Raw genomic sequence first — 27,849 nt, 5'->3', positions numbered from 1 at the left:
AGATTCTTCCAGACGTGCCATGCCGGGGGGCTGTCGTCCAGTTGAACCCAGCTAGCCGGGTCCGCAGGCATCCACTTGCCTGTGCAGCATCTCCAGACTACAGAGCATGGAGTTATTTCTTTGAGAATTAAACATTGCAAGCAAATTTTGAAGATATACGCATTCAATAATTGGTATTAATTTATGGTAATGGTTACTAATTGGTGTCTGATTATCTTAGAAGTCATGTCATGTGCTTTTCTGTAAGGAAATGGATATGGCTCGTATGGGATGGGAAAGGAAGCTGCTGTACTTTCACATCTTCATCCTTTTGTTCATATGGTAGAGAGAAGAATGCTCAAATATCTCTGAACCATTTTTGTTTTGACCTGAAAATGGTGTATGGGAAGGGCCATGGATTCCCAGTCTTCCTCGCGGTCTCCCCCTGTAATCTTAGTAACATCTCTCTGTCCAGTTTTAATAACCTCTGTGCTGCTGGGGACAGTTAGTGCAGAACTTCAAATGTCACAAATTGGCAATTGTTCTATTTGGGATACAAGAAGTACCTGGATGGGCACCGAATTTCAAATGTGGGAGTGAAAGTTTCTGTCATTCATCTGGGTAGATGGTACATAATTCAGAAACACCTTAGGCTGGTGCTGGGGCACACGGGTTTTGTAGATGAGTTATATTTAGCCAGATAAGCGCTGACATACATGTGATGATGAAAGGGTGGAAACTTCTTGCTGACTCCTGGTTCTTGCTGCCTAACACCATATCGTGAATCCAGGCCACACACATGTTTAGATTTGTATTTTAAAATCTAGAAAATACATTCTGTGGATGGTTTTGTATATTCGGTCAAATGCTGAAGATAGGGACTTTGTCCTAGCCTGGCTGAAAATGATTACTACGTTACTATACAGTAATGCATACTACATATTGTAAAGAACACTTACAGTGACCTTAAAATGCAGTATCTTCTGTATTGTTAGAGAGCAGCAGTTTACAAATGCTTCGAGTGATTAGATTGACATGGTTTATATGTAATGAGCAACTGCTGGTGAAGTGAGTAATTAAATGCAAAATATACTCGAAAATGTAATAATACATTGAAATTCAGGGCAGATTATTTCCAAGCATCATTACGAGAATCTGTCTTATCTCTTTGTATTCCAGTATGAATAAAGATTTCTGGTGAATTGGAAATTCAATGCATTCTGTCCTTCCAGTGAGGATGCCGTTTGAGATGGCAAAAATTAGAGCCTTTTTACATAAAAAACTCTGTTATGGGAACTTGAACTGGAAATACTGTATGAAGTAGTACAAATAAACCAAAACCTTTGTCCTTCTGGGGATTTAACTTAACTGTTTTTTATTTGCATGATGTTATCTTGGTAATAAGTTCGGTATTTCTCATTGTTGCTTGTGAACTTTATTCCTGATTTCTTTGTTGTTCAGAAAAGTGGCTTATCCCTGTCCCTAGAGGATAGCCTAGCTGTTCAGGCTGGCCTGAAAAGAGCCTTGCAGTTACTAAGCTCTTGTTATGGCTGGACTTTTAAAATGTGTATCGTATTAAGGACATACATTTCATTATTGTTTTCCATTAATACACTATGGTGAAATATCTTGATTCCTTATTTTCCTTCCCCTGTTGAGCTGCATTTTTCTTCTGTAGTGGATCAAAAATGTTGTTAAAGCCTTGTTTAAAAAAAAAATAATCCTGTGACTTTTGTTTTCTTACCAGATGGAAGTTTTATTGGCAGTCCCTAGCACTTAGCATGCTTACAACTATTTCAGAAAACAGAAAGAGATGGTCATAAAGTCAGAATGAAAAAATTGTTTATAAAAACCAAAAGAGTTATACAGCAGGTTGGCTGGTGCTAAACCATCTTGTAGCTATTGGTGTTTAATCAAAAGAGTTTTTTGATGGAATTAGACCAACCGATTACATAGTAAGTCAGATGGAAATCAAAAATCCTTATTCTGAACTGTCTTCTTTAACAGCTATATAGTGTTGATACTGTACATAGGACATATTGTACATATTGTGGCTAGGACTCACAATTAAGTTAAAATTATTTATTGACAATGCACATTTATCCAGCATTGGAGCCATGTGTTGGGTGACTGTTGTTGGGGGTGTTGGGTTTTTTTTTAATAGTTTTTTAATTAACGTGTTCTCTCCCCTCCTCCTGCCTCCCTGCAATGTGGAAAGCATCCAGTGTGGCTTGTGAGGGATCCTGTTGGTTTTGGAATGAAGTGACACTGCGGTTGAGTCCAGTTATGGTGGCCTGTAGCTGAAATAAAAGAAGTATAACTTCACGGGTTGAGGGAGAAAAGGAAGTTTGTACAAAAATGGAAACATGGCAATGGCATCAGGATTATTAAGATAAGTCTTTTTTTTTTTTAAGCAGCTAGTTTCCCAAAGCGTATTCCCAGTAGCGTGTTTTTTTTTTTATAGGGAGTTTTGGATGCAGTCAACTTTTGTGCAGGTACTTCCCTACACCCCCGTAATTTTAAATTAGTAAAATTTTTACCCCCTTAAATTAAAATTAGTGTTTTTTACAGGTACTTTTATTGCTGTTGTTATAAAATGAGCTCTTTTATCTGTATGAACAAAACATAATAGGCCATAGTTGCATGATTATTTAATTTACCCAAGCCTCTAGGATTCAAATTGTGCACGGAGGGGACTTTCTCAGACATCTGAGTCCTTCCAGAATCCCAGCAGACAACGTGAGGAGAAATAGGAGTTAGCCGGTGTCCCCCCAGAAGATCAGGGGAGCCTGCGGGGCTCTCATGGCCATCCTGCTGCCTGACAGCGTGACACAAGCCTTGCTCTGCCGAGCCCCTGTTTGCTGGCCTGCTTCTTGGCAGGCAGACACAATCGGTGTCTACATCTTCTTCAGCTGGAGTAAATCGTTGTAGCTTCATTGAAGATCATAAAGTCATACAATGGTTTGGGCTGGAAGGGACCTTAAAGATCATTTAGTTTCAACCCCCCTGCCATGGGCAGGGACACCTCCCACTAGACCAGGCTGCTCAAAGCCCCATCCAACCTGGCCTTGAACACTTCCAGGGATGGGGCAGCCACAACTTCCCGGGCAACCTGTTCCAGTGCCTCACCATCCTCATAGTGAAAAATTTCTTCCTGATATCTCATCTAAATCTGCTGTCTTCCAGCTTGAAGCCATTACCCCTTGTCCTGTCACCACATGCCCTTGTAAAAAGTCCCTCTGCAGCTTTCTTGTAGGCCCCCTTGAAGTAGTGAAAGGCTGCTATAAGGTCTCCCCAGAGCCTTCTCTTCTCCAGGCTGAACAACCCCAACTCTCTCAGCCTGTCCCCGTAGGAGAGGTGCATCAGCCCTCTGATCGAGGTGCTGCCTCAAGCCACAGGGTTGGAGGCAGTGCTGCTTGGGCGTGCGATGCTCTGTGCTGGGCAGCTGCCTTCTGCTTGTAAACTTCCATCACATCCACTGCCCGACTCCTCGTTGGTAAATCAGCCCCTGAATTGTTAATAAAACCGTCAACAAAGTAGGCAATTCTTTCGGTATTTTTTCTCTATTGCCATCTGTTGGTGTAGACCATTACAAAGCCTGTTAAAAATGAGGTCTGTGCTCCTGGTGTGCCCACCTGGATCTGCAGGTAACGCGTAAAAAAATTGGAAATTTGAAAGAACATAGGTGGGAGTCAGTTTTCACATTCAAAGGCATATTTCTGAACATTTGGGTCACACACAGGTAAATGATGCTAATATTTTGGGGAGTTTAGTACTTTCCATTGTATAAGAAACACAGGCATCTTGATCCCTGTTAAATGCTAGTGAACTATTTGAAAATTAAATAACTTTAGTTTTTAAGCAGCAGTGCACCAGAAGCAAGGGAAGATGCTAAAGCCCAGTCAGGTTGTACTCAAGAGATCACATATATAATCTGTCAAATGTAAGTCTCTGCATTTGCATATAAATATGGTAGGACTACTTTAGTGTTTGCTGATGCTTTGACTAGGCAGTTCGATACTTGAGCTGTCTGATCGATAATTTTTCTGCTGTTCAGGGCAAAATCCAAGCTGAAATTGGACTGAAATCGGAGAAGACTGAAGTTTGACTGCAACGTGAGCATCTTATCAGGCTGTGCTTTGGGGCATAACAAAAATTGACTGCAGATAAGTTAAAGCCTAAACTATTGAAAAATTGCCGTCTGCACATCCTCTGTAAAGAATAAATTTCTTTAAATTCCTCAAAATTTGTGTTGATGTTAATCATGCTTTAATTTGGGCAGGACTTCCTTTGCAACTCATGGTCTCGATTGGGGCACGTGGAGTTCAGGGCTGGTTATGAGAAGACACCACCAAATACAGTTTCTATAGGCAAGTTAAGATGACTTTTGCAGTGAAAAATTATTAATATACTGCTGAAAATATTAACTGAGGTAATCATTCAGCTGTCACACAACGTATTAAATTTTGTCGCTTTAATAATAATAATAATGAATCAGGCAAGAACTGAAAAGTAAAACCCTCAACCTAAATATGTACTATTGTCTTGACAACTTCAAAACAGAAACTAGAACACTTTCCTTTTTTTGTTAAATAAAGTTTCTACTTAGAAACCAAAGCACAAAATTGCTTTCAGTTTTTGCAGGAAGATTAACAGGTTGCCCAGGGAAGTTGTGGATGCCCCATCCCTGGAAGTGTTCAAGGGCTGGATGGGGCTTTGAGCAACCTGGTCTAGTGGGAGGTGTCCCTGCCATTGACTTGCAACTAGATGATCTTTAGGGTCCCTTCCGTTCTGTGATTACTAAACAGCCTGGTTGAAGCAGCATCTGTCTAGATCTGCTGGAGTGGGGCTGCCACAGCACCATGCTGCTGCGCTCAACAAGCAAGAATATTTCAAAACAAGCAAGGGGAGACTGCTCTGTGACCCAGGTCATGCCTTTGAAGAAGTTCATGAAAATGGTCATGCTACTAGGTATTGAAAACCTGAGAGGAGAGTGAGTGGCGTGGCCGGTGCTTGCTGAGAAGCAGTGGAAGGAGTAAAGCCAGATCAGACCCAAAGCATGGGGCAGTGCCAGAGCTGAACTTCAGGGCGGAAGGTGCAGGTAATACTGAGTGTGGCATATCAGAAGTTTCCCTTGCCAAATGGTGATGGGAGAGAAGTTGTCAAAGGCAGGTGAGGGTAACTGCAGACAGAAACAAAACTATCTTTTAAAATTTGCAGATGGTTTGTAATTCCTGTTGCTGTGTCTGAACTTCCAAGTGATGTCGGCTGCCTGAGGCCAGGTTGCAAAGGACTCGGTTGAAAGTAAGCTGAAGGTTGCTAATGGCTTAAGGGTGAAAATACACAACGAATTGCATAGAAAACCAACCTGTTATAAAATGGCTTTGTACAAGCAATAATTAATTAAGTGTATGGAAAAAACTCTGTTAGGTTTTATCAGCAGTTGATACTGGAGGCAATAGGGTGGCAAATGCGGAGGTATGATGACAATAAAAGCCAAATCATCAGGGAACAACGTGATCATGGAGTTTGAGAACAACTAAGGAAAGAGAAAAGTGAAGTGTTGGGAGTAAGCTGAAATAAATTGATGTTACAGTGTTAACATCTGTCTGTCTCCGAGCCAGGCTGTGTCTACTTGGACTAGACCTTCCATGAAATTTTTGCTGAAATATGTTAAGGACTTAGAGGACCACCACAAGCCTCAAAGTGGTTAAAAGAATATGAAGGATCTTTGACCCCCAAAAAAGTTCCTGATAAGATATGACAGAACACTTACTTATCTCTAAAGATATATTGGAAATTGTCCGTATTATCTCTGAACTGTGAGTGATGGTGAAGTAGAGCTTGAAAGCAGAAGGGTCCTGGTAGTTAACGTGTTTGCCACAAAGTGAGGAACCTGATCAGTCAAGTGACTGCGGTCCTCTTTGCTCCCCACATCAGCAGCTGCTTGTGTAGGTGGCTGGATTTCCAGCAAAAGACCCCGTACCCTTCCAGATAGGGCAGGTGTCTCAAGTGGAAATGGCTCCCGTAGGCATGGATGAATTAAAATAGAAAAACTGCCTGGGGAGCAGGAGAAAGCTACCGGAAACTTGCAACTGGGGGAAACTCTTGGCTTTCTCTCATGATCACCTGCTTTTAAAGCAGAAAAGATTCTTTATCTGCCATCACTCTCAAGGGAAAGTTTAGAAAGAGGTTAATATTTCCAAACATCTGTTGAAAACTGAAGGAGAGGAAGAGAGTTAGTATAAGCATCGGATTTGGTCTTCTGCTGCTTCTGGCCATTTAGCCAAAGGAGCGGAACTCTTGGCAGCAGCTGTGCAACCTGAACACGTGCATCTGTGTTTTTTGTCATTCCTCACTTCTGTATGCTTGCATGGGGACGGCTATTAATTATGGCGCATTGACGTATGAAAACCAAGCTGTTATTTGAATATATTTGAACTGGATGTGAATAATTTTGTTATATATGAATACCTGGTATCACAGTACGAATATTCTGCTATTTATATTTTAGGCTGTATTTTGTAGAACATAGAATGGTTTGGGTTGGAAGGGACCTTTAAAGGTCATCTAGTCCAACATCCCCCCTGCAGTGAGCAGGGACATCTTCAACTAGGTCAGGTTGCTCAAAGCCCCATCGAACCGGACCTTGAATGTTTCCAGGGATGGGGCATCTACCACCTCTCTGGGCAACCTGTGCCAGCGTTTCACCACCCTCATAATGAAAAATGTTTTCCTTATATCTAATCTAAATCTGCCCTCTTTTAGTTTAAAGCCATTACCCCTTGTCCTATCATGACAGGCCCTGCTATTTAGCCTTGTAGTCTGAGTCTGCAACCTCTTGTCACTATTTAGGTCTATAAAGAAAACTTAATAACGTATGGCACAATGTGTTTGCTGAAACTGAGTAAAGTATTACAGTTTCGTAAATTGAGGAAAAAAATACTATTTTTTTTCCTTCAGTAAAATCATGGATTTATTGGGTTAAAAAAAATAAAAATCATCCTGATGAATACCGTATTCAGCCTGGCATTGGGGAGCGGGGAAGGAGGGAGGCTGCCCCTCTCCCCTGCTCTCGGTGCTTTCTCCACTAAGGGCTGCGCAGAGCGAGGAGGAAACTGCTGGGTCCTGTCTCATACCTGTGCCATGAGTGCCACCTGTGCCACACCAGCACCTTGCCGGGTACCCACCAGCATCCTACCACGCACAGCGGGTGTAGCAGCTCATGCCCTGCGTAGCACCATCCTCTGCACCGGATAAGGTGGAAAAAGAGGGTGGAAGAAAAGATGTGTGGTCATGCAATGGAAGATTCCATCAAAAAAGATGTGTGGTCATGCAATGGAAGACCATGTGGCAATGGAGGGGATGGAATTCAAGTCTTACGCATACTTTTGTTTGGCATTGTATAATTTCTAGGGGCTGGATATTGGAACTTGGCTGTTTTCAGGCCTTTTTTTTTTGCTTTGGTGCATAACTTCTAAGCCAATTTTGATGAAAATTGAAGGCAGCTCAGCATCTGTTAAAATCCTCAGGCGCTCGAAAAAGGGCTTACTGTAAATCTAGAAGTTTTTTAAAAAATAATCATTAAATCAGAATTAAATTTGTTGTTTATATGTCTTCTCCTAATTCTGTGTGATCACATGCTGACTGTTTTGTCTTCCAGGCAGATTTTCTTGGTAATGTGTCATCTGTTTGTGTGTGAAGGAGTGTAAAATGACTAATTCTTTCTACTATTTACATTCATAAAGTAACAATTCTAGTTTTGTTCTTGAAGCAACTAAAAGCCCTTCCATGAAAGCACTAGAATGAGACAATTAAATCATCAGTTGTAAGTATTTATGCGCTAGCGATGTTATATACTTTGCCGAACAAAACAAAATTACCTTGGCAAGATTATTTTTCCTGTGGACTTAAAATTGCTTGCACCATTTTTATACCTGCCAAGGTCTGAAAGCTGTAAACAGGGAGATTTGTGGTGAGAATAATACATTTTTATCTACAAATATATACACATATACACTGATTATTTTTTTTTTTGATGATGAAAAGGAGGAGGAGTACGGGGGAAGAGTTTACATGGGAATTTCAGCTTATTGGTGCTGTTACTGTCTGAGGGTGACACATCCCAGATTTCTCCACCGTAAAGATCAGCAGTAATTTACAAGTATCTAAAAAAAACCAGTTTGTGAGTCCTAGAAGGCATCTGGATTTCTCCGAGGTGGTGCATGTGGCATGGAAGTACCTCTGCTGGAGGCAGGACAAGCAGCCCTTTTGTTGGTCTGTATTTCGCCTGGCTTTTTGGGTTGGGTGGAGGGGTTGCTGCCCTGGTGCATCTCCTGGACTTGTGGCAAATTGCCAGTTGAAGTTCCTGGTACTAAAAGCACAGATATCCAGAAATAACTCTATTAGCAGATGCTTCTGGTGGGCTCTGTGTTCACAGGGACACGAGGAAGCCAGCAGGTGGAAGGGCTGGAAGAGCTTGGCCGATGTATGGCAGGATGAGAGGGTGGCGACAGCCTGGGAGATAGGTCTGGCCCTGTGAAGCTGAGGAACCTAGCTGGCCAGGGAACGGTATTGCAGGGGAAAATCAAGATGCTGGACTTGGTTTTGCTTTCTGGGAAGGTGGAGTGGCTTGGTTCTGCTGGCTTTCCATGCTCTTCAGTGCATCCCTGCAACAGTTCTCTTTATAAACACTGACACGTCATATTCCAGAGAGGTAGCTTATCTCTTAAGATACCTATTTGGCTGGGAAGTCTTTGCTTACGGGAAGCAGCAGGCCTGGAGATCTGGGAAGCACTGTCAGCCAAAGAGACAACCGGACACTGCTTCTGTGTGTGTACCTCCTCCTCACCGCTGGCCAGGCTCCTTGTGGAGATCCTGCCACCATCGCTTGCTCCCCTTTGCCTTCTGGCAGCTCAAGTGGGATCACAGCATATTACTTTCATGCTCATCGAGAAACCCTCCTTGCAAATACAACTGTTAACCCATTAAGTGGCTGTTGGAAGTGCTTTAGTTTCTTGGTTGCCTTTTATCGAGGTAAAATCTGCCTTTTTTTCCTGGAATTTTAAGAGGAGGACAACTATGATTTGTTTTGCATAGTTATGCAGCACAGGTGTGTTTACATTAAATATATGTTGTATATACTGTGGTTTCTGATACTCCAAATACCTTTTTAATTTAGCATTAAGAGGTAACTGATAGCCTTGTCAAATGGACAAGAATTGCTTATTTTCCAGGATAGTCTTCAACACTGTTGAGAAATTAATGGCAGTTTTAGAATTTATAAAGGGCAAAGAAATGGTATCCTCTGATTCAGAGAACTAATTAGAAGTAAATGCCTGTGGGTATTGGGTTCCCCCCCCCTACATTTCAGGAGAATTAGACAAAAATTTAATAATTGCTTTTAATTTTACAGGCAGCCAGCGTCAAGCGTGAAATGACCTTCCCTGCATTTCAACAGGAGGATGTAAAAAGTGACATCAGTCAAAAACTGCCAGACCAACAGTTTCTCCTGTTCACCACAAAGGAGGAAGATTTAAAAACAGCAGAGACCAAAAAACCAAACAGAGCTCATGAGTGTGAAAAGGAAAACACTCGCTCTGTTTGTCTTCTGGAACAGAAGCGCAAGGTTGTTTCTTCAAATATTGATGTGCCTCCAGCAAGGTAAGGAGAGTTGGGTTTGGTTTTTTTTGGCGTTGTGTTGTGTTTTAAGCTCTACCCCCTCTTCTTTTCAAATGGGATATTAGAGGCAAATTTGGTAAGCGGTACAGTGAACTGGTGAGACTAGTATTCGTGTCCAAGCAGTCTAAAGTCAATCACAACTCTAATACTTGAGAGATCTACTAGAAGACTGAAAACACTAGTAGCAGAAACAGACCATCTGTGGTGTAGGACTGTATTGCTTTTGGAATGTTTTTGCTTTTCTAATGTGCTGCAGCTGAGGTGCTCCCAGAAAAGGATGTGTCTTAATGGGAAGAAATTTTTGACCCAGCTTCATTCTGAGAAGAAATCTTCTAAATTAGACACAGAATCATCTTACCTGCTAGGAATTTTTTAAATTTTTTGTACTGTCATTCATGTAACCACTCTATACTCATGGAAGTGTGCAGTGACTTACGCTGTGTAGTGAGGATGTAGTATCTCAGGTTCTGTTACATCCCTGTATACGTGTACATATAGGGCTGGGTCATAACGTGGTCTATGAAAATAAGTATTAGAAAAATGTAGTGAGGAAAAGCCAATTCAGGGAAATCAAATTTGTACAAAGTGGGGATTTGGGGATTTCGGTATTGCTTTTTAATTCATTGTTCCTTGAGGATCTGTTGTGAATGCACATAAATGTTTGTGTCTTCAACATTCACATCTGGACAGTTCCACTTTTAATTATAAACTATTTATAGGGAAGTATTTTGAGAAGAATACTTGTTCTTTAATCTGAGATTTGACCTATATCACAGCAAGAAATTCAAGGTTTGTTTTTCTATTTTTTTTGCTTCCTGATATTTAAGTGGAATAATAGTAAGAGAAGGCAAAACTGAGAATTTCATACTGGCTAGTGATTTAAGCAGAAGGGGCTCGAAAACGTCAGTCTAGAACCTTGAACTTTGGGGAAGGACTTCACTGCTTTGAGAGAGAAAGGGAATGACTTCTCTAGGAAATGCTGAATATTAGTATAAAAGAAACATATCCAGTAATGCTAAACAGTCTCACCTGTATTAATGGTGAAAAACTGACAACAAATCGAGTATTCTGTGTTGCAAGATGACAAGTGCTTTTGCTTTTTGTTGTTTGTAATTTCATGTTGGCATCAGATTTTTTTCTTAACCTGCCTGATAAATTCACTTGCACATAATATTCAGTGAAATGCCTTCTGAATTAGTAGTGCCACTTAAAAAATATGTAGTCAAACTGGATGTTTTGTTGTTTTTTGGTTTGTTTGCTTTCTGAAACCCAACATAAACCATCAGGTTCGGCTACATCATCCAGAACAGCGTGACTGTTGTTTTCCTCTGGCTCTCATAGATGACACTTGTGAAAATTGCTAAGTTCATGAGCATTTTGACAGGATTTCCCCATATATCTAGTAAAAAGCTATGCATTAAAGGCTTGAAATTGTATTTGAAATTTTCACCGGTAAGCAACCCTGCAGTGGCTGAGTGTCCTTCTCATTCATATTTATGCGTCTCAAAGCAAATAGGACCATCAGAAAATTCTGGTCAGCAGGGACCTCAGGAAGTCACCTAGTCCAACGTCCTGCACCGACCATATGTTAGCATTTCCATTTTACAATTCAGGCAGCCAAAGTACAGGATTTAAGGGCCTTTTTGTGTGGCTTCATGCAGATAATCCACCTGAAGAAGGAGTCAAGCTCCCCTTTTCTGTAGCTGCAAGATCATCCCTCTTTGGAGGGATGAACATTTTTTCCTCAACAAGGTGGAAATGAGAATGAATAAACATCTTCAATGCCTTCTTAAGACTAATTGTGACGCCAGTTGTGAGCACAAGATGCTTAAGATGATAGGAAATATGTTAATTTGCAAAGGCGTCTTCTAAAATTGGTCATTGTTCGTGTGTTTTGTTGCAAACAGATAAGTGATCATATTATGTTGTTGTGTGTTTTCAGACATGCAGGTTGACCTGCTGCTTTAGGAGAATTAGAAAATGAAGTAGAAAAAACTAGAGTCTAAATTTCATAGTATGATAAACATCTCAGTTGCTGTTGCTACAGTTTTGAGGACAAGTTCAAGTTTCCCTTTTAATCTAAGGTGATTTATTGGGCCATTTGTCCACACCAGGCAGGAGGAACACTAAAACCTTTGCTTGGAGATCTTACTAAATATTTGTTGTTGTAATGAGAGGAATGCCCAGCCTCTCTTCCTCTTCAGCACAGTTTGATCTCTTAAGTCATATTCTCTGAGAAGTAAGAGTCCAGGCATTTGGCGTTCTCCTGCCTCTTTGTAAGCCTTTTCCAGTCTTCTCTCTAGGACTGCGCTGATGGAGTTACGTGTTCCACAGAGGTGAATTCCTCCTTTGTTCTCCTCCTGGCAGGACTTGCTAACTGTCCTCTCCTCTGATGAGAACATTCATCCGCCTTTGCAGCTTGCGGATTGCCTTCGCAGATTATTTATCATATCCAGTTGTGAAAGGTCATCTTGAATTAATCAGATTATGTTTACAAAAGCGTAGGCGAAATAAGGAGTTTAATGCGATCTTCATTTTCTTATTGCTACATACACCCCTTTTACAAAAAAACTTTCTTCTGTGGTTTTGAAGTAGAAAAATGCAATGGAAATGAAGCTTGCTATTTATTTTGTTTTAAAACCTTAGTGGAGCTGAGAAGGTTACCCACTTTACTTCAGATGCCAAGGTAAAGGGTAACGTTAAATTTTGCGGTATCTCTCTAAACCCAGGACAATACGTAAGTGATTTTGAGACAGAAGTTTGTAATAACTGCAGAATCCTTATTAACAAGGGCATGTGAGTGTCTCCTTAAGAGCTCTGACACAGTGTCTGCAAAAGAGCTGTTAACGTGGATAAGTATACTTCACTTTCACCACAAAATGAAACAAAGCCCATCCCATTTTATCTGTTTTTAAGGATCTCAGTGAATAAGAATGAAAATCTTTGAGTCCTGTATCCAAAATAACTAACAGTTCAGAAAACACCGGCATAGTAATTGTTGCTTCTGAAGCATTCACCCACAGGGCTCTTGTTATTGCTTATAGACTCTGGAATTTTAGAAATGTGAAAATATGTAAACTGGGTCCCTGGTGTTCCGGGTGATGGATACACTCAGGTGCACTGGAATTACAGTAGATGGAAGTGTAGAGCAGGGACAGGCTGGTGGCCGTCGCACGTGCGGGAAAATGGGAAACTAATGGCAATCACGGACACTTCAGAATTTTGTGTCTTAATGAAATCCGGAATGAAGGGGTAGATCTAATTAATTAATACAACATCAAAAGGGCCTGAACCCACACCTTCCACGCTTCAGGCAAGTGCGTAACTGTTATTAATTAGATATAATTAGCCCAACACTTACCTAGTTGCCTGAAGCGTGGAAGGTGTGGGTTCAGGTTCTTTAGTTGTTTTATTTGGAACAAGGACCTGAACTGGGGTACCTGGTGTACAAGGGAGGTGTCTTAACCATCAAAGTCCTGGAATATTCAAGGTGCTTCATAGGGCAGCGCTTTAATAGCATCAGGCTAGATGTAGCAGACCTGAAACAAATATTTTATTGTGTGTAGGAGAATTTTAATATTGAAATTAAATTAAATTTTTAAGTTCGTTGTTTACATTTTCTATTTCATCTTATAAAAATACTGCAGACCTTTCTTTCTACATTATGTGCTGTACTTGATTAAAAGAGGAGGAGACCATGACTTTTTCTTCCTGTTTTTTATGCTTGGGAATGCAAAAATGAAATGAGAGGTTAACAGCATTAAGTCTTTCCCTTTTCAGATTTCTTCATTTGGTCATTTTGAACAAAATTTATATGAATTAAATAGCTTTCCTACTTCTGAAACTCAGATGTGCTTAAATGTAACTATTCAGCTTGAGCAGATGAATTGTTTAATACAATAAGGAAATTTGAATTCCTTCCTTTCTCTTTAAAGTTTAAATTTATTGGTAGTTTTGGTGCATAAAGGGCTGCTGTCTTGGAGAAAGGGGCCTAACCACTCAACTATAAACTGCAATTATCTCTGAGAATTGAGATGTTATCTGTACAACAGAGGAGAGTATGCTTTAGATTGACCTGCAGTTCAAACACGAACGATCAAACACAGCCCAGATCCCTAGGATCTGAGTAGTGAAAGGTCATTTTCTAAAAAGAGAGTGGTGTTACTGAGGGACTAATCACCTTGTCTTGTGGGCAGAAGCAAGCACAGGTCTACCAGTGTTTCAGGCAGCTACATCTGTAGAGGTCTGATGTACTCGAAGATGATGGCCCCAGTAGGCAGCAGCAGGGAAGTTAACAGAGCCTTTTTGCTCATCTGTATTTTCATCAGTTACGTACCATAACGCACACTTACTCCCAAAGCAAGTCAACAAGACAGATGAGAAAAAGCCTGAGCTGCTGATATGGTCGGTGTGAGGGTGTGAGTCATGATGTAGGGACCCAGTGCAGGTCAGGGACGTGGGGAACGGCTTCTGCCTCTTGGAGGGTGAGGATGGAAGGGTGGGCAATGGAGAGCAAGGGATGAAGTCTGAAGGGATGAGGTGTCCCTGCCCATGGCAGGGGGGCTGGAACTAGATCATCTTTAAGGTCCCTTCTAACCCAAACCGTTCTATGATAAGTTTCCTTTTTTCGGGTAAAAGGTGAGAGTAAGTGTCTGGAAATGGTGAAGGGGTTCAAGGTCCTTCTAGACAGAAGTATTTGGACCAGCTGTAGCTGGAAACCCTTCAAAACCTCTATGAATTAATGTCAGAAGTGATGTCCTTTCTTGTGTCTCAGAAAGGAGTAACTGTAGACATCCCAAAGGTTAAGAGATTTAAAGAAGGAACTAGGCAGGCATTGCTCCTACCCCTCTGCTGGGTGGGAGTGTTTGAATAGTTTTGCTTTTGTTAACCTTTTGCTAGATGACCTCAAAATATTGTGAAATTTTTATTATCCCCTTGCCACATCGTTCTCCTTTTCCCCAGTCCTCCTGTACCCTGTCTTCTCCAAAAAAAAAAGGAAAGAAATATGAACTTTCTAACTGCCTAACTTTTTCTACATCATTTGTGCTCTTACAGGACAAGCCAAAGCTAAACCTCAGCTGCTTAAGCACTTCCTATGGTGTGAAAATAGCTATTGTGTAATAAAACCTTCTAGTTCCCATGCTCTTCTGGTTCACTGCTATTAATCAGTGACATTTGCCATGACAGTAATATATTGGATTTTGCTGTCTTCTGTTTGTTTTGTATAAAAGAAAAAAAAAAAGTTTCTCAATTACGGCAAAATTAATTTTTATTCACGTACCTATACTTTATCTACTAATTAGTTTATAGTTTAATGGAAGAATATGTGAAAGAATTGAAATGAAGTAAATGAAACGTCTCTAAGAGTTCTCTCCCCCATTGCATCTTTAGGTCCTCTAGAATAGCTACAGAAAACAGGAGTGAAATGAAGTGCAGACGTGTTTTCTGACCATCGTTATAAAGAAACAGTGTATAGGTAGTGCTACATTCTCATCCTTAAAGGATATTCTTGTCTGGTCTCTCCAGGAACTCTGGGCAGCCTTCTGATTAGAGAGTGTGTTGTTGATCCGTAATCCTGCTGGGCATGATTGATTATGTACCGTGCATTTCACTGGAAATATTTGCATATTTTCATAGCCAAAACTCCCCAGGAGCCTGACTCCAAGATCAAAAGCAGTATCTGCTTAACTATGATATCCTCACTAGGAGGACTTCCCAATCTGCTCCCAGAGGGAAGCACGCGACAATGAAGTTGTGCTTTTCTGTTTATCCAGAAGTGTTGTTTATTCAGAGATTGTATTCTGTGATGCTTCTCCATCTGTTTTAGAAGACGCCTCAGTTCTCCTTGGGGGAGCTCCTTTCCTGTACCCCTCACAATTTCGGCAGAGTGGATTGATGGGGCATCTTCAGAGGGCATCAGCTGTTTGTTGGCTGCTGAGGCTTTTCAGTCAAATTGGATGAAAACAAAAGGTCAAGAAGCCAGGCTGTGCTTCAGATTTACTGACTGTAGCTCCACGAGCTTCTGAGCTCTCTAGCTTTCCTTCTACCCAAAAGCTCTTGATTGAAGCGTGAGGTTTTTTCACCATCCTATAGGTTGAATGCTCCCATTTCTTAAGTTTTATTTTCTGTGCATCTGTGGTAATTAGAAACTTTGGAAACGGTTGTTTTTCATATGATGAGAATTACTCCCAGAGTCATTCCCGTATTTCAGGGCTTCTGTAAAAATGTTGGCAGTTGCCAGTACCATGCATTTAAAAGCAGCTTCTCCAAATATCCACACCAGCTAATTATTGAAGTAGTAAATTGTTGCTTTGTTTTGCTAGACTACTTTAGTTAAGTATGTGTGCAGCTTGATTGGATTTCACCCAAGCAGTCATTAGAGCTTGATTATGTTTCATATTGATGGTAAACTGCTCGTCGTGGTCCGCTGCAAAAAGGTGCGGTACCTTCTAGGATCTGACTGTTGGCGGGGAAAAAGAGGCTTATCCAAAGAGCAATCAGAGAATTGGTTTGTTAGTACATTTTGAAGTAAAAAACTATGTATTTCTTGATGCTGTTTTCTACTACTACATTTTCTTCATGTTCTGGAAAGACTGTTTATGTGCTTTCAGCTCGAGATGCCTTTGATCTGCCTGCAGCATGCAGAAGGGCTGTAGCAGAAACTTCTTTGAGAAGTGTAGATTAAATTGCAAATAAAAAACTTTGCAGGTAGCTACCACAGAGACAAACTAGACCTTCAAAAGTCACCTTGCTCATTTAACTGGAATGTCATCTTCCAGATTACTTCCCTGGGTGTGCATGGTGTTTGTTGCTGTGACAGCTGAACCAGCTTCTCGCGATGCTGAGACAGATGACCACGTTTGTGACTCCTTGCAAACTGTTGGAAACTCACCTTTCAAGTGGTGAGATGGATCAAGTCTTAAGAGTGCTGGGGAGCAGAGGACACGCTCAATAGGCCTGTCCCATTCAAAGGGTAGCTGACCGTAGGGATGGTTGAGCTTGCTATAAAGATGGTTGGATTTCATAGCTGGGTGGTACAGACTCGGGCATTAGCATTCAGAAGGTCCCCACTGCCAGAGAGCCATATGTTGGGTAGGATCATTTGTTGAGAAAGATGTAAGATCCCCTGCTGTAGAAAAATTTATTCTGAAAGTGTGCATGACGTATCTTTATTTTCCACTGGACTTTTGTCAGTTCCCCCATTTCTCTCCTTTGTGTTGTACTGTGTGCGTATCTGAGCGTTTCAAGACCACAGAATCATGGAACGGTTTGGGTTGGAAGGGACCTTAAAGATGGTATATCTCTTACTTAACTGTATTGCTGACATCTCCACAGCCATCATGTCTAATCAGTTGCAGGTTGTAGAGGAACCAGTTACGTGACAATTTATTCTTTCATCAGCAGTCTTGGATAAGCTGGCTGGCCTCTCCAGCAGGATTTTGCCAACATAATATTCTTGTTAAAGTGTGAATTTTGGATGAGTTAACATTACTCTTAAGGTATTTTTTTCCTGGCAGTGTTCAAAGCAAAGGGAATATTAATCTCATGAATAAAGCAAGGTGCTTTTTCTGCTCTTTATTCATAGTGTTTTGCATTTGATAGGGATTTTCTCACAATTTGGTATAACGGCAACTGCATGTGGTTGTAGCCTTTGAGCCTGGTTTAGTATACTTGATCCTGTGAGAGCAGGATATGATCTAAGAGTGATGGACCTAGCAAGAATATGGATAAAGCTTACTTCTCATGAATAAGTGGCTTTCTGTTTGGTAGGGCTTTTTTGTAGCAACTGGTCATCACATGGACCTCTTAGTTCATTATTCCTGGGTTTCCATAGTTGTCAATGTTCACCCTGTCCTCTGATGTGTGCGGAAGTATTAATATTAGGAGAGGGAACTTCTAACGCCAGCTGGTGACTTTAAGCATCTGGATTTTTGGCCAGTGTTATTGTCCAGTTTTTTAACTGTGGACTTGCAATGGTGTTCCCAGGGAATGAAATTCCAGTGAAAAATAAAAGCATGAAAATTTGGTTGTGCAATTAAATGTGGTAATGCTAAGTTGCCCTACTGCCTGACATGGCAGTCTGTATTATTGTAGGTAATTATTATTTTCAAAAGAAGGTTTTGCTTGTGTGTGTATACATATGTCTATATACACATATAAATCAGCTTTCCATTTCTCTATAAAATCCCGTATTCAAAGCACTGCTGAGAAAGATTTGTCTTCATCTCTAGAAGTGTAACTACTTCTCTTTAAAGTCTTCCTCCACTGCTAGCCAAGAGAAAAGTCTAAATAATTTTATCTGTGTGATGGAAGTTGCCAATGGACAGTGATCTCATTACCAAGCAAATTTCAATGAATTCCTCTAATGTGGCGCAGAGGAAAAATGTGTGGTTAATCTGCAGCGACCATTAGGCACGGGTTCTTGAAGAGCTGCATTCAGTCAGCGTTGCTGCTTTATCTGTTAGCCATTGATGTGAATGCAGGGCTTGTTCTCTGCTCTTCAGTTCCCTTAAAAAATGGAGTGTAATTTCCAAACACTCTTCAACAGCAGGCAATATTCAATAAGAGTAATTTCTTTGTGGTTTGTGTTAGCTGTGGCACAAAAAAAAAAATCCACTTGAAATGCCATCTGTGCTGAGAAAAAGAAAAAAGTCAATGGGTACATGGTTTATAACTTGTCTATCTGTGAAACGTGCAAGAATGGGTTACAATGTATATGGCTGCATAGATTACATACATCGTAGCTATGTTCATAGCTATAATTTTATTTAAATGCTATAAAATTAAAATATTCTAGTTTATGCAGTGGTGTTCGATGTTGTATCATTGAGGGGTCAGGAAAGACATGAAGCTGGCCTTTCTCAGAGAAGTTGTGTCACTGATTATTATTTGTAAAATATTTTTAGAAATTTCTGTCTTAACTCCTTTAGCATCATCTCCATGAAAACATTCGTTTTACACTTTTCTAAAGAAGGTGTGAGTTTTCTCCATTTATAGCAATATACTTGCATTATGTGTACAAGGGTTTATCAGTGCTTTGTTTGTGCCCTTAAGACAACTACACTACAATGAAACTCATCTAACCCTATTGATTTTATGAGGTTCATAAAGTGTATAGTTGGTTTGTATAGAAGAAAGGTTACTTTTAAGGCGCATTTTATAAATTTCTATAAGAAAGATTTTCTCGTCTCTATTATATGATGGTTTATATGCATCAGATACCTGTTTTGTGTATTACTACTTCAGTTCTTGTGACAACAGGAGTGTTGTCAAAGGACAGAGGACTTAATTTCTTTGAAGTATCAATATCTAGATTAGGATATGTATGTAAATCAGATTTTTCTAACAGATTATTTTTATTTGAAGCAGAACCACACCTTCTTGTGATTTTAGGCATCTGCATGGTTTAGTATAAGCTCCAATTCTTCCCTTTTAACTCCCTGGTCTTTTTGGGAAAATGGAGTGTTGCTAGATACACAAGGTTTGCATGAAACAGCTACAATTTTTTATAAGTTGCTAGTCTTTCCAAATAAAACGTGCTTTGACTTTGTAACCGAAGCAGCAGTCGATGGTATTGTATTGCCCTGAACACGTACTGCTCGTGACCTGCAGCATGGCTTTTGTTCCCTATGGAAAGTGTAGTTCCATACCTGGCTGAGTGGCTGCTTTTTGGAAGTTTGCAAGAATTAACCTGTTGTGTTCGATGTATTTTTAAAACATGCTGAGTCATAAGTTCACATTTTTCTCAAGCCAACGATAAAAAATAGGGTTGTTTTTTTTTTTCAAGTACACTAGTCAAGCTCGCTACATAAGGAGTTTTGTGATTTTGCATGGGTCTATATTAAATTCAGCCACAGGACTTCTTGCAGAGGATCTGATACTGTGTCTGATGTGACCTTGGACCATCTGTGACTGGTACCCAGTGAACAGAACAAAGGTAGTAGCATCTTCAGTGGACCAGGAGAAAGCTGTGTGTGGAATATGAGCGTCTGCTATTAGTGGTCCCAGCACAGAAAGTACATCCTGAAGTACCTTGCTCTTCCATCCCTAGAGTAAAAGATGAAACGAGATGAGACATTTTGCTAAAAATATTTAATGTTCCCAAGCAAATGTATGTTTACACTTTGTATAGAACCAACGTTTAGAAACATAACTTTGTTCTCATTTTGGGATAAAACATTCACTGTTAGTGGCTGCGTATGTGAAATGGTTTGTTTGATAACCACATCTTCAAAATAGCTTCCTTGGGGAACTGAGGGAAAAACTATAGAATAACATTGCCAGAAGAAAGGAGCAGAGTGTTTCTTTTCTTTAATTGTACATTATACTAAATTCTAGATATTTGAGAGTTGTCCTTGCTTCTGTCCAGGAACATACCAGAAGCCCACGTGTGGCTACACACCTCAGCTGTGTTGTCCTATGGAAATAATTGTCTTCTGCAGTGTCAGCATTGGCATACTGCTTTGAGGCTGCTATTGTGTTGACACATGGATGTTTTTAAGTAATAGCAATATTCCAAATGGTAAATGGAGTCAATGGCCAACTGATGCTTTTAATAAGTTATTCTTACATTGTAATACTGTTGCTCCTGATTTGATTTAGTTGTCTACCCAAAACTTAATGTCTTGGTCGTTTCTTTGAGGAGGGACAGAGGGCGATATTTTGACCAGGAGCAGATGTACCATCATTATGGTCAGCTTTATAATGAAGTAAAGCCTGTATTTAGGTAATGCTTTCTCCATGAAAACACCCATTAAAATACTTGGTAGGTCTTGTACATTCTTCTTCCCATACTTTGCTTCCAAACTTAAGCTTCCTGCTGTGTCTGTCTGCTTTTCCCCCATATCCTAATTTGGATCATCTATTTTGTTTTCACTGTGAATGTCCTATTGGTTGCTCCCTTGAAGTGGAGGCAGGCAGTGAAGTTAGGTTTAAAAAAAGGCACTTAGGACTTTCCCATACACACATACTCAGTGCCACATACGACGTGGAGCAGGAAGCACTGTGTGCCTAACGGCTTGGTGCGAGGAGATTCCTCGCCTGGCTGGGTGAGGAGGGAAAAGATGCCGAAGAGGATGTGCTGGGCCTATTCTGATACTTCTTTCTAATGAAAAGTGTCTGTGAAAAAAAGTTTGATGCCAGTTCCTGAGAAGTCTGTGCTGATGATTTAGAAAGAGTATTTTGGCCTCTTTCCTAGCTTGTTAATTCCTGAGAACTGCATCCTGAAGTCATGGATCTTTGTTTTGTTAACGTCTTCTTGGATTAAATGATTTGGCCTTCTCTCTTCCCTCTCCTCTCCTCTCTAAATCGGTAATAGTGGGGCTGTTAGTGTGGGGCATGCTCATGCTATATCTTGCTTCTCACTGTTCCTTAATTTATTTTACAAAATGGTGGTTGCTTTTATAGGGGTCACTGGGCCCTTGGCTCCAAGATTACGGATGTGTAATTCTCATAGTAAGTGCAGAGTAGCTATTAAATGTTATTTTTTATGTATATATATAAAATTATATACGTATATATAATGAGAGGGTAAGCATATGTTTGTGTGACATGCTTATGCACTCATCTCTAATATCCTGAGAAATATCTTGCTGATACTTAACCTTTCTAAACTAGTGTTGCTACTTCTAGTACCTAGCTAGACTACTTCTAGATCACAGGAATAAGAACAGCAATAGTAAAAATCTAATTGATGTTGAAAGCCTTTTAAAAGATGTCACATAAAAAGGCTTGTGGTTACACTTATTTATATTTTGTGGTATATATATTTTATGATGATGTTGACAGAAATTCAAAGTATTGCAAAGGAAGATGCATTACTATTTCTTGCTAATCTTAGAAGCAGATACATGTAGGGGAGTGCAATAATTTTGTCATTTCATTATGTTTTGATCTAAGTAAGAAGCTTGGAGAGAAAATCTACGTTGAATGTATAATAGGGGTCTTACCGAGGTAAACTAGGTATGTGCTACACTTACCATAAATCATTAAAATTAAAGCAGTGCAAAAACAAGCTTTCACATCTTAAATTAAGACATAATGTGTAACATTAATAAACATGTCTTGTATTCGTCCTTCAGATAGAAGCTTTGAATTACATTATACAGCAAATGTTCTTAGTTATCTTTGGGGTTTGGTTTTTTGCTTTTTTCTTGGGAATTTTTTTTTTGGCAACCTGTTGTGCAGACATCCACACTGTTCCCAGTATTAATTGAGTTTGCCTGTCGTTATTATGGCAGAGGAATTGGAGAGGCAGCATATCTGCGGTGTGGAGTTGGATTTACGAGCCAGGGAAATATGTAGTTGCTGTGAAAGAAACCGTGAGGTGTCAGTAGATGTCCCACCTACCAGTGCTGCCCAGCACGGCCAGGGCTTCCTTCTGTGGGACAAGGGTTGAGGTCTCGGCAGCTGCTGCCCTTCAACATCATGGTTGCAGCTGAGCCTCCACAGAGGTAGATGCTGTCCTCGTTTCACCTGTGGAATCCCCCCCCCCGAGATGGAGGGGACTGCTCAGGTACAGCCGAGGAGACCCTGTCGCACAGGTAGTTTTTATTGTACGTGTCTGGTAAAATGCAACCCTTGTAAAGGAGCTACAGTTCATCACAGTCCTTCAGTGCCGTCTGTGCCTTTTAAAGTACCGTTGGCTCTATTGTTATTTGCCTCTCTGTGGTCCCAGAAGTATGGCTTATTTACCTGATGTCAAATAGATCAGAAACAGGAAATACAGAAGATAAAATCTTTAGTCAGACTTCAAACTAAAAACAACCTGTCATCTTGTTCATCCTTTTATCGAGGGGCAAATATTGGGCCATTCTATGTGTTTCTGCCCTTCTTACCTACTTTTTTAAATTAAAGCTTGTCCGAGCCAAATGTATCCCTTGATGTCATGGGAACTTAAAAAGCATCTGGCCTAGATTGCCCTCCTGCTTTGTAAAATCTCCTGTTGACTCACTGTGCTACACAGCATCCCACCTACCCATCTCTTGCTGCATGTTCTCTTCCTCCCACTGCTTCTCCTCGTGCTGTTTCTCCTGCGGGTATGCCTCTGCTCTAGCCATCCCTTAAAAACACCAGCAACCCTCCAAACCTCGCCTTCTTTCAAATACTTTACATTTTTCACGGTTGGACTTTTAAAACCTTCCCTTCAGTTCCAATGAGGAATACATTTTTCTTCCTCTCCAAAAGATATGCTTCCAAATACTCTGAAATGACTCCTCAGGCTTCTATGATGTATTCTATAAGCAGTGTTTGGGAGAAATTGTATTGTGCTAAATTAAGGAATTATATGGTGAAAAGCTCCTGTTCTCATATTATGCATTGAGTGAATTTGTGAGCCTGGAAGATATCCAGGTAACCTTTGCCTGCCCTGCCGCATTGGGAAGGAAGGCTCCCGAGAGCAGTGCAAGCTCGTGGAGGGAAGGAAGTAGGTAGGAGAAAGCAGATCTGGCTAACTAATTATGCGAACCCAATGATCATTTTCTCACTACTGGTTTTGTTAATTTATCAACGTTTGTTATATAAGCTGATTACATCCAATTTTTATTTGGGCGGGGGCGGACACGGACGGACACAACAGTGAACAACAGACTGAAGTTCAGAATCTGCTTTGCTTGGTGGTAAGCATCTTCGTTGCTGTGATCTAGCCAAAAGTAACAAGCTTTCATAAGCAAGGTCAGATGTGTATACATGCTAGGATATGTTTCTATACAACACTAAATCAACAACAGGATAATTAACATTCTCTGAGTAACTCCTGCGGTCAGGCCACAAAAAACATACACATTATTGTCTGTATGTAAGCAGTGACAGACAAATTGTTACCGATTGCTGTAAGCAGTGCAGCCTAAGGAAAACACTAGACTTTGAAGAAGCTTATCTTTCTAGTTTAAAAAAAAACACCAACAACAAACACACAGAACAAAAAAAAAAAACAAACTAAAAAACCCCAAACAAATCCAACCAAACAAAACCCCAAACCAAAAACCCACAAGCCAAGTGAAGAGTAGACAACAAAAAGCCTGGAGAACAACCGTTATGAACAGATGGCTAATTTCCTCTGTTCCTAAACCAGTTTTGTCAGTATATATTGCTAAGTCTAATGAGTTGGTTTCTGTTTACATTATACTTAAGCCCAAAATGCGCATAGTTATCTCTAGACCATTACAGGAGCCTGTTCATAGCAGTATTGGGACCCCATTCTGCCAGTTCTGCAGAAACATGAGTGGCTACCTGTTATGAAAATTACATTTTATGGGGGTTGAGGGTACCTTGGTTTGTCCCTGCGTACAAAACCAGGCCTTTTTTAGGCTATCAGAAAGCTTTGTTCATTACTCAGTAGGGCAGCTACCTCTAGAGGACAAGAACTGGAGATGGAGATGGATGCCAAGCTGCCCATGCAAGGGGCTGCTCTTGCAACTGGTGTAGCTCCACTGAAGCACATTGGCTCTGTTACCATACATCTTCCCTAATTGATTTCAATCAAAACAAGGTCTGACCATCATCTGCAGTACCCAACGTGCGTAGAAGAAGTTTGGGGATTTATAAAAGATGTTACAGAAAGCTATGCTGTGATTGGTAAAGATTTATTTATTTCCTTGAAACATCTGTGTATGTATGTACACAGAGTAAATTCTTATTTTATGTTTATTTTGATGGGATAACTGGATATGCCGTCATTATCTCAGAGCTTTGTCTTGTTGATAGAGAGAATTGCTGTTGTTTTATTGGAAAATATTTGAACAGATTTTAACAACCTTAAACTCGTACCATGTTCTGTTTAAAAAATATGCTGAATACTTTCCCAAACTCTATCTTTTAGGAGATGCATGACTGCATGTTTTATTTCTGGTGTATCGCCAGATTTCCCATATCATCATCTATGCCAAATAATTGCTCATTTATTATACTGGTAGCTTAAATACTGTTGCCTCAGAGATGTGTTTAGAAGATATGATAGATATTGGCACATTTTGATTTATAGCATTGGAACAGCAAAAATACAGGTGGAAGGTCCTCCACGGGTCTCATAGGTCTTCACTTGCCCCCCAGCCAGATCAGTTGTATGTATCTCTTTTGCTAACTGTCTAATCTGTTCTTAAAAGTTGGTACCTATTGACAGGTCATCATTCAGAAAGGCAGTCGGTTCCACGGTTTAAATATTTTTACTGCTAGAATTTTTTGCAATTACAGCTAAAACTTCCCTCATGGCTTTTCACATCCGTTGCTCCTTCCCTGTACCCCAATGGGTATGGAAAGCAATAAATCCACTCTTTTTTTATTTTCCCCTCCATCATTTTACATAGTGGAAGACAGTCGCTTTTTTGGTGAGTGGAAGGGACACCTTTTATCCAATCACTATTTAATATGGGTTGCATGAATTAAGTTGAAAATGAACATCCCATGGATAAACATCCCATTTCATGATGGCATAGATGTTCAGACTGTGGCCTTCTGCTGAGGGCAAGGGATTGAGGCACCCTCCAGGGAACCGGCGGGTCAAGTTGGGGATGGGATGGGAAGGAATGGAAAGGGATGGGAAGGGAAGGGGACTGATGCCAGTTAGCAGAGACGCACAGTGGCAGAAACCCTTGAGCACGTCGCAAGCATGAACCGAAGATGCCTGTGGCTTCTGTGTTGCTCATGAAGAATTTGTGGATGATGCCCTTTGAGCATCAGCATTTCCTGTGGCTTTATTATTATTTCCCACTCCTCTGTTCTCCAGTTTTAACATAGAAGACAAAATAGTGGTGAAGAAGATTAGAGGAGCTCCGCAGCTGGTCAAGTTGAGTACCTCTGTGAAGTTAGTGAGTAGAATAACTGGGTGAGACTGCTGGCGTTTTCACGTGGTAATAGAAGTAACAGGTTCTGAAAACCGAATTCAGCATTTGTTTTCTGGGAAAGGGAGCATAATATTTTCCACATTAATGCATTGTACGGGCTCAGCGTTGGACCCAACCCAGTCTGCTGTAGTTCATGCATGGCTGGAAGCCCAGAAATGCCACTTATGTCCACTGAAGAATGGCACTAAAACTAGTTTAGAGAAGGCATATCTGTTGTTCACTTGTAAAAGCAATACTCTTGTCACCACTGCTAGCTCTGCAATTTAAACTGGGTTGTCTCTTTTTTATAATGCTTAATATATACAGTTGCTCCTCCTGCGTGTATCTCCTTCCCTCTGTGCTCCCCAAAATGTACGTAGGCTCACGAGAGCAGAGTGCCACCGGAGGTAGGGAGACTTGGTTTGAGGACTCGGTGCTGTGAATGCTGTTTATTTACAGCAGGTATAAAGCAGATGCCTTGTTTTACGCTCTAAAGGAAGGGGTGGGTTGGCAACCGTCCATCCGTGCGGCTTTGAAACTTGATTACTATTCGTTTGAATGGTGATGCTTTGACAAACTGCAGATGGCAAAGCAGTGGTGATGAAGCATTCATTTTGTATAAGTGTATATATATGTATAGTATTTATAAAATATACATGCATATCTGTAGAGCCTTGTGAGTGTGAATTCAGAGAGTCTGTGGTTGAGATGGGTCTCAGAGGTCATTTCTATTTTCCCTTCCCCTCCCAAGGATACTTTAATTGTTTTCTGTGGGAATCGGATTGAAGTTAGACCTGGGGATGGTTGAACAGGTACTCTGTTAAAAGTGAAGAAGTGAATATTTTTAGGTGTATCGTCCAGTTGAAAGGCAGGGCATCCAAAAATTAATCGCTCTGCAAATGGCTGCTTTGCTAACTGCATTTGTTAGGAATGGTTTCCTCTGTTCTTGCCCTTGTCCATGTGTGTGCACTGTTACGTGCTTATGTACTGCAGCGCATCTTACTAGTGCGCTCTATAATTTAGAAGACAAGTTGCTTTCTGCTTTGTAACTGAACTTCATGCGTGCAGAGAGAGATGACAGTTTATTTTTGGGGAAAAAAAGGAATTATTCAAATGGTGATACCTTCAAAATTTATCAAGTCCGCTTATCAATCAGTGAGCATATCAGTGTGTGCAGGGTAGCAACTGTGCTGACAGTAAAAGCAATAGTGCTTAGTACAGCATTTTTATGATTCAGTGCTGTACAGACACTAACATGTTCTAAAATAACAGACAACAGTAAGCAAAAATGCTTTAAAGATGTTCAAGAAGTGATACAGCAGGAGGAAGTGGCTGCCCAGCAAGGCAGGGGCTGTACCAGGATTAGAAGTGGAGACTTCCTGACCCCCAGCCCTGCCCTCCTTCTGCTTCTGAATCCCAGCAGCCAGCCTCTGTTCTAACTTTTATGCCCCATTTATACTTCCCATCTGAGGTCCCTCGTTTAAAATCCCACCTCAAAGTCAAGTTGAAAAATAGGGGAAGACCTCTGATCCAAACCAAAGTACTTTCTACTCCATGTGAAAGCTTACACCCCCTCCTGTAAAAAAATCTGTCTCGTTCCTGCTTTGTATGCCTAATGGCCTTAAAAAAAGAAAAAGCCCATGGCTTCTCTTAGATGTTAAAATGCTTTTTCTATTCTCATATTTAGATTCAAAGGATGGTCAAAAGTATGCATTCTTAAAATGTCATTTATTTATTTAAAACCTTTTATCTTTGGGTGATTAACTCATGTAAAGCGTGGGTTTTGAAGGTGCTGAGAACCCAGACTTGCAGATATCCGTGACATTTTGAGGTGAGACCCATGCATGCGTTTGTCAAACTGGGAATCATAAGCTTTCTGAAAACGTTGGGGTAAGTGAATTGTCTAGATGGACACAATGGAGTTATTAGCCTTGGTAGTGGATTCTGACTACCCATCGTGCTGCGTGTCGCAGTTTTAGGTTATTGCCAGTCTCTGATCAGTCCACATAAGGTGTTAAAGAGCAAATTTTAATAGTGGTCAGGGGACAAAGGACTGAGATTTTTATTTTTCCATCTGGTTTAAAGCTGATTTTGCAGTCAGGTTGGTCTTCAAACAGAAGAGTGTGTTTCACAGCAGCGGAGATTTAAAAGAAGAATAAAAGCATCAGTCATTCTTTATTTGTAGGTTACCTTATGAAGAGCTTAGCATCTGTGATACCAACCTTTATACCTCACTTACCCCAAATATAAAAATGAATAGCAGAAGAAGGGTACATTTTTCAGGTGAAACAATGTTCATGAGTTTGTTCTCTGCAGCTCAGGCCACAGGACTGGCCTGAGTGACTCCTCTGCCAGAAGGAGGTGGGGGGTT

General features: G+C 40.6%; 1 protein-coding gene across 5 annotated transcripts in view; it reads left to right on the top strand.

Annotated features, from left to right (window-relative positions):
* Positions 1 to 27,849, top strand: part of ZNF704 (zinc finger protein 704) — a 116,325-nt gene that overhangs the window by 12,361 nt on the left and 76,115 nt on the right. For all 5 annotated transcript variants that reach the window (XR_010070039.1, XR_010070038.1, XR_010070037.1 and 2 more), the window contains exon 2: positions 9,395 to 9,642. Coding sequence is in view for 1 of the 5 variants with exons in the window: in XM_063327103.1 (XP_063183173.1) it covers positions 9,395 to 9,642 (248 nt within the window). In the remaining 4 variants the exon portion in view is untranslated. The remainder of the gene's footprint in view (positions 1 to 9,394; positions 9,643 to 27,849) is intronic.

Source organism: Chroicocephalus ridibundus, chromosome 2, assembly GCF_963924245.1.
Source record: "Chroicocephalus ridibundus chromosome 2, bChrRid1.1, whole genome shotgun sequence".
Classification (NCBI taxonomy): domain Eukaryota; kingdom Metazoa; phylum Chordata; class Aves; order Charadriiformes; family Laridae; genus Chroicocephalus; species Chroicocephalus ridibundus.
The sequence above is the reverse complement of the archived record's forward strand: the minus strand, read 5'-3'. Positions and strand labels throughout refer to the sequence as shown.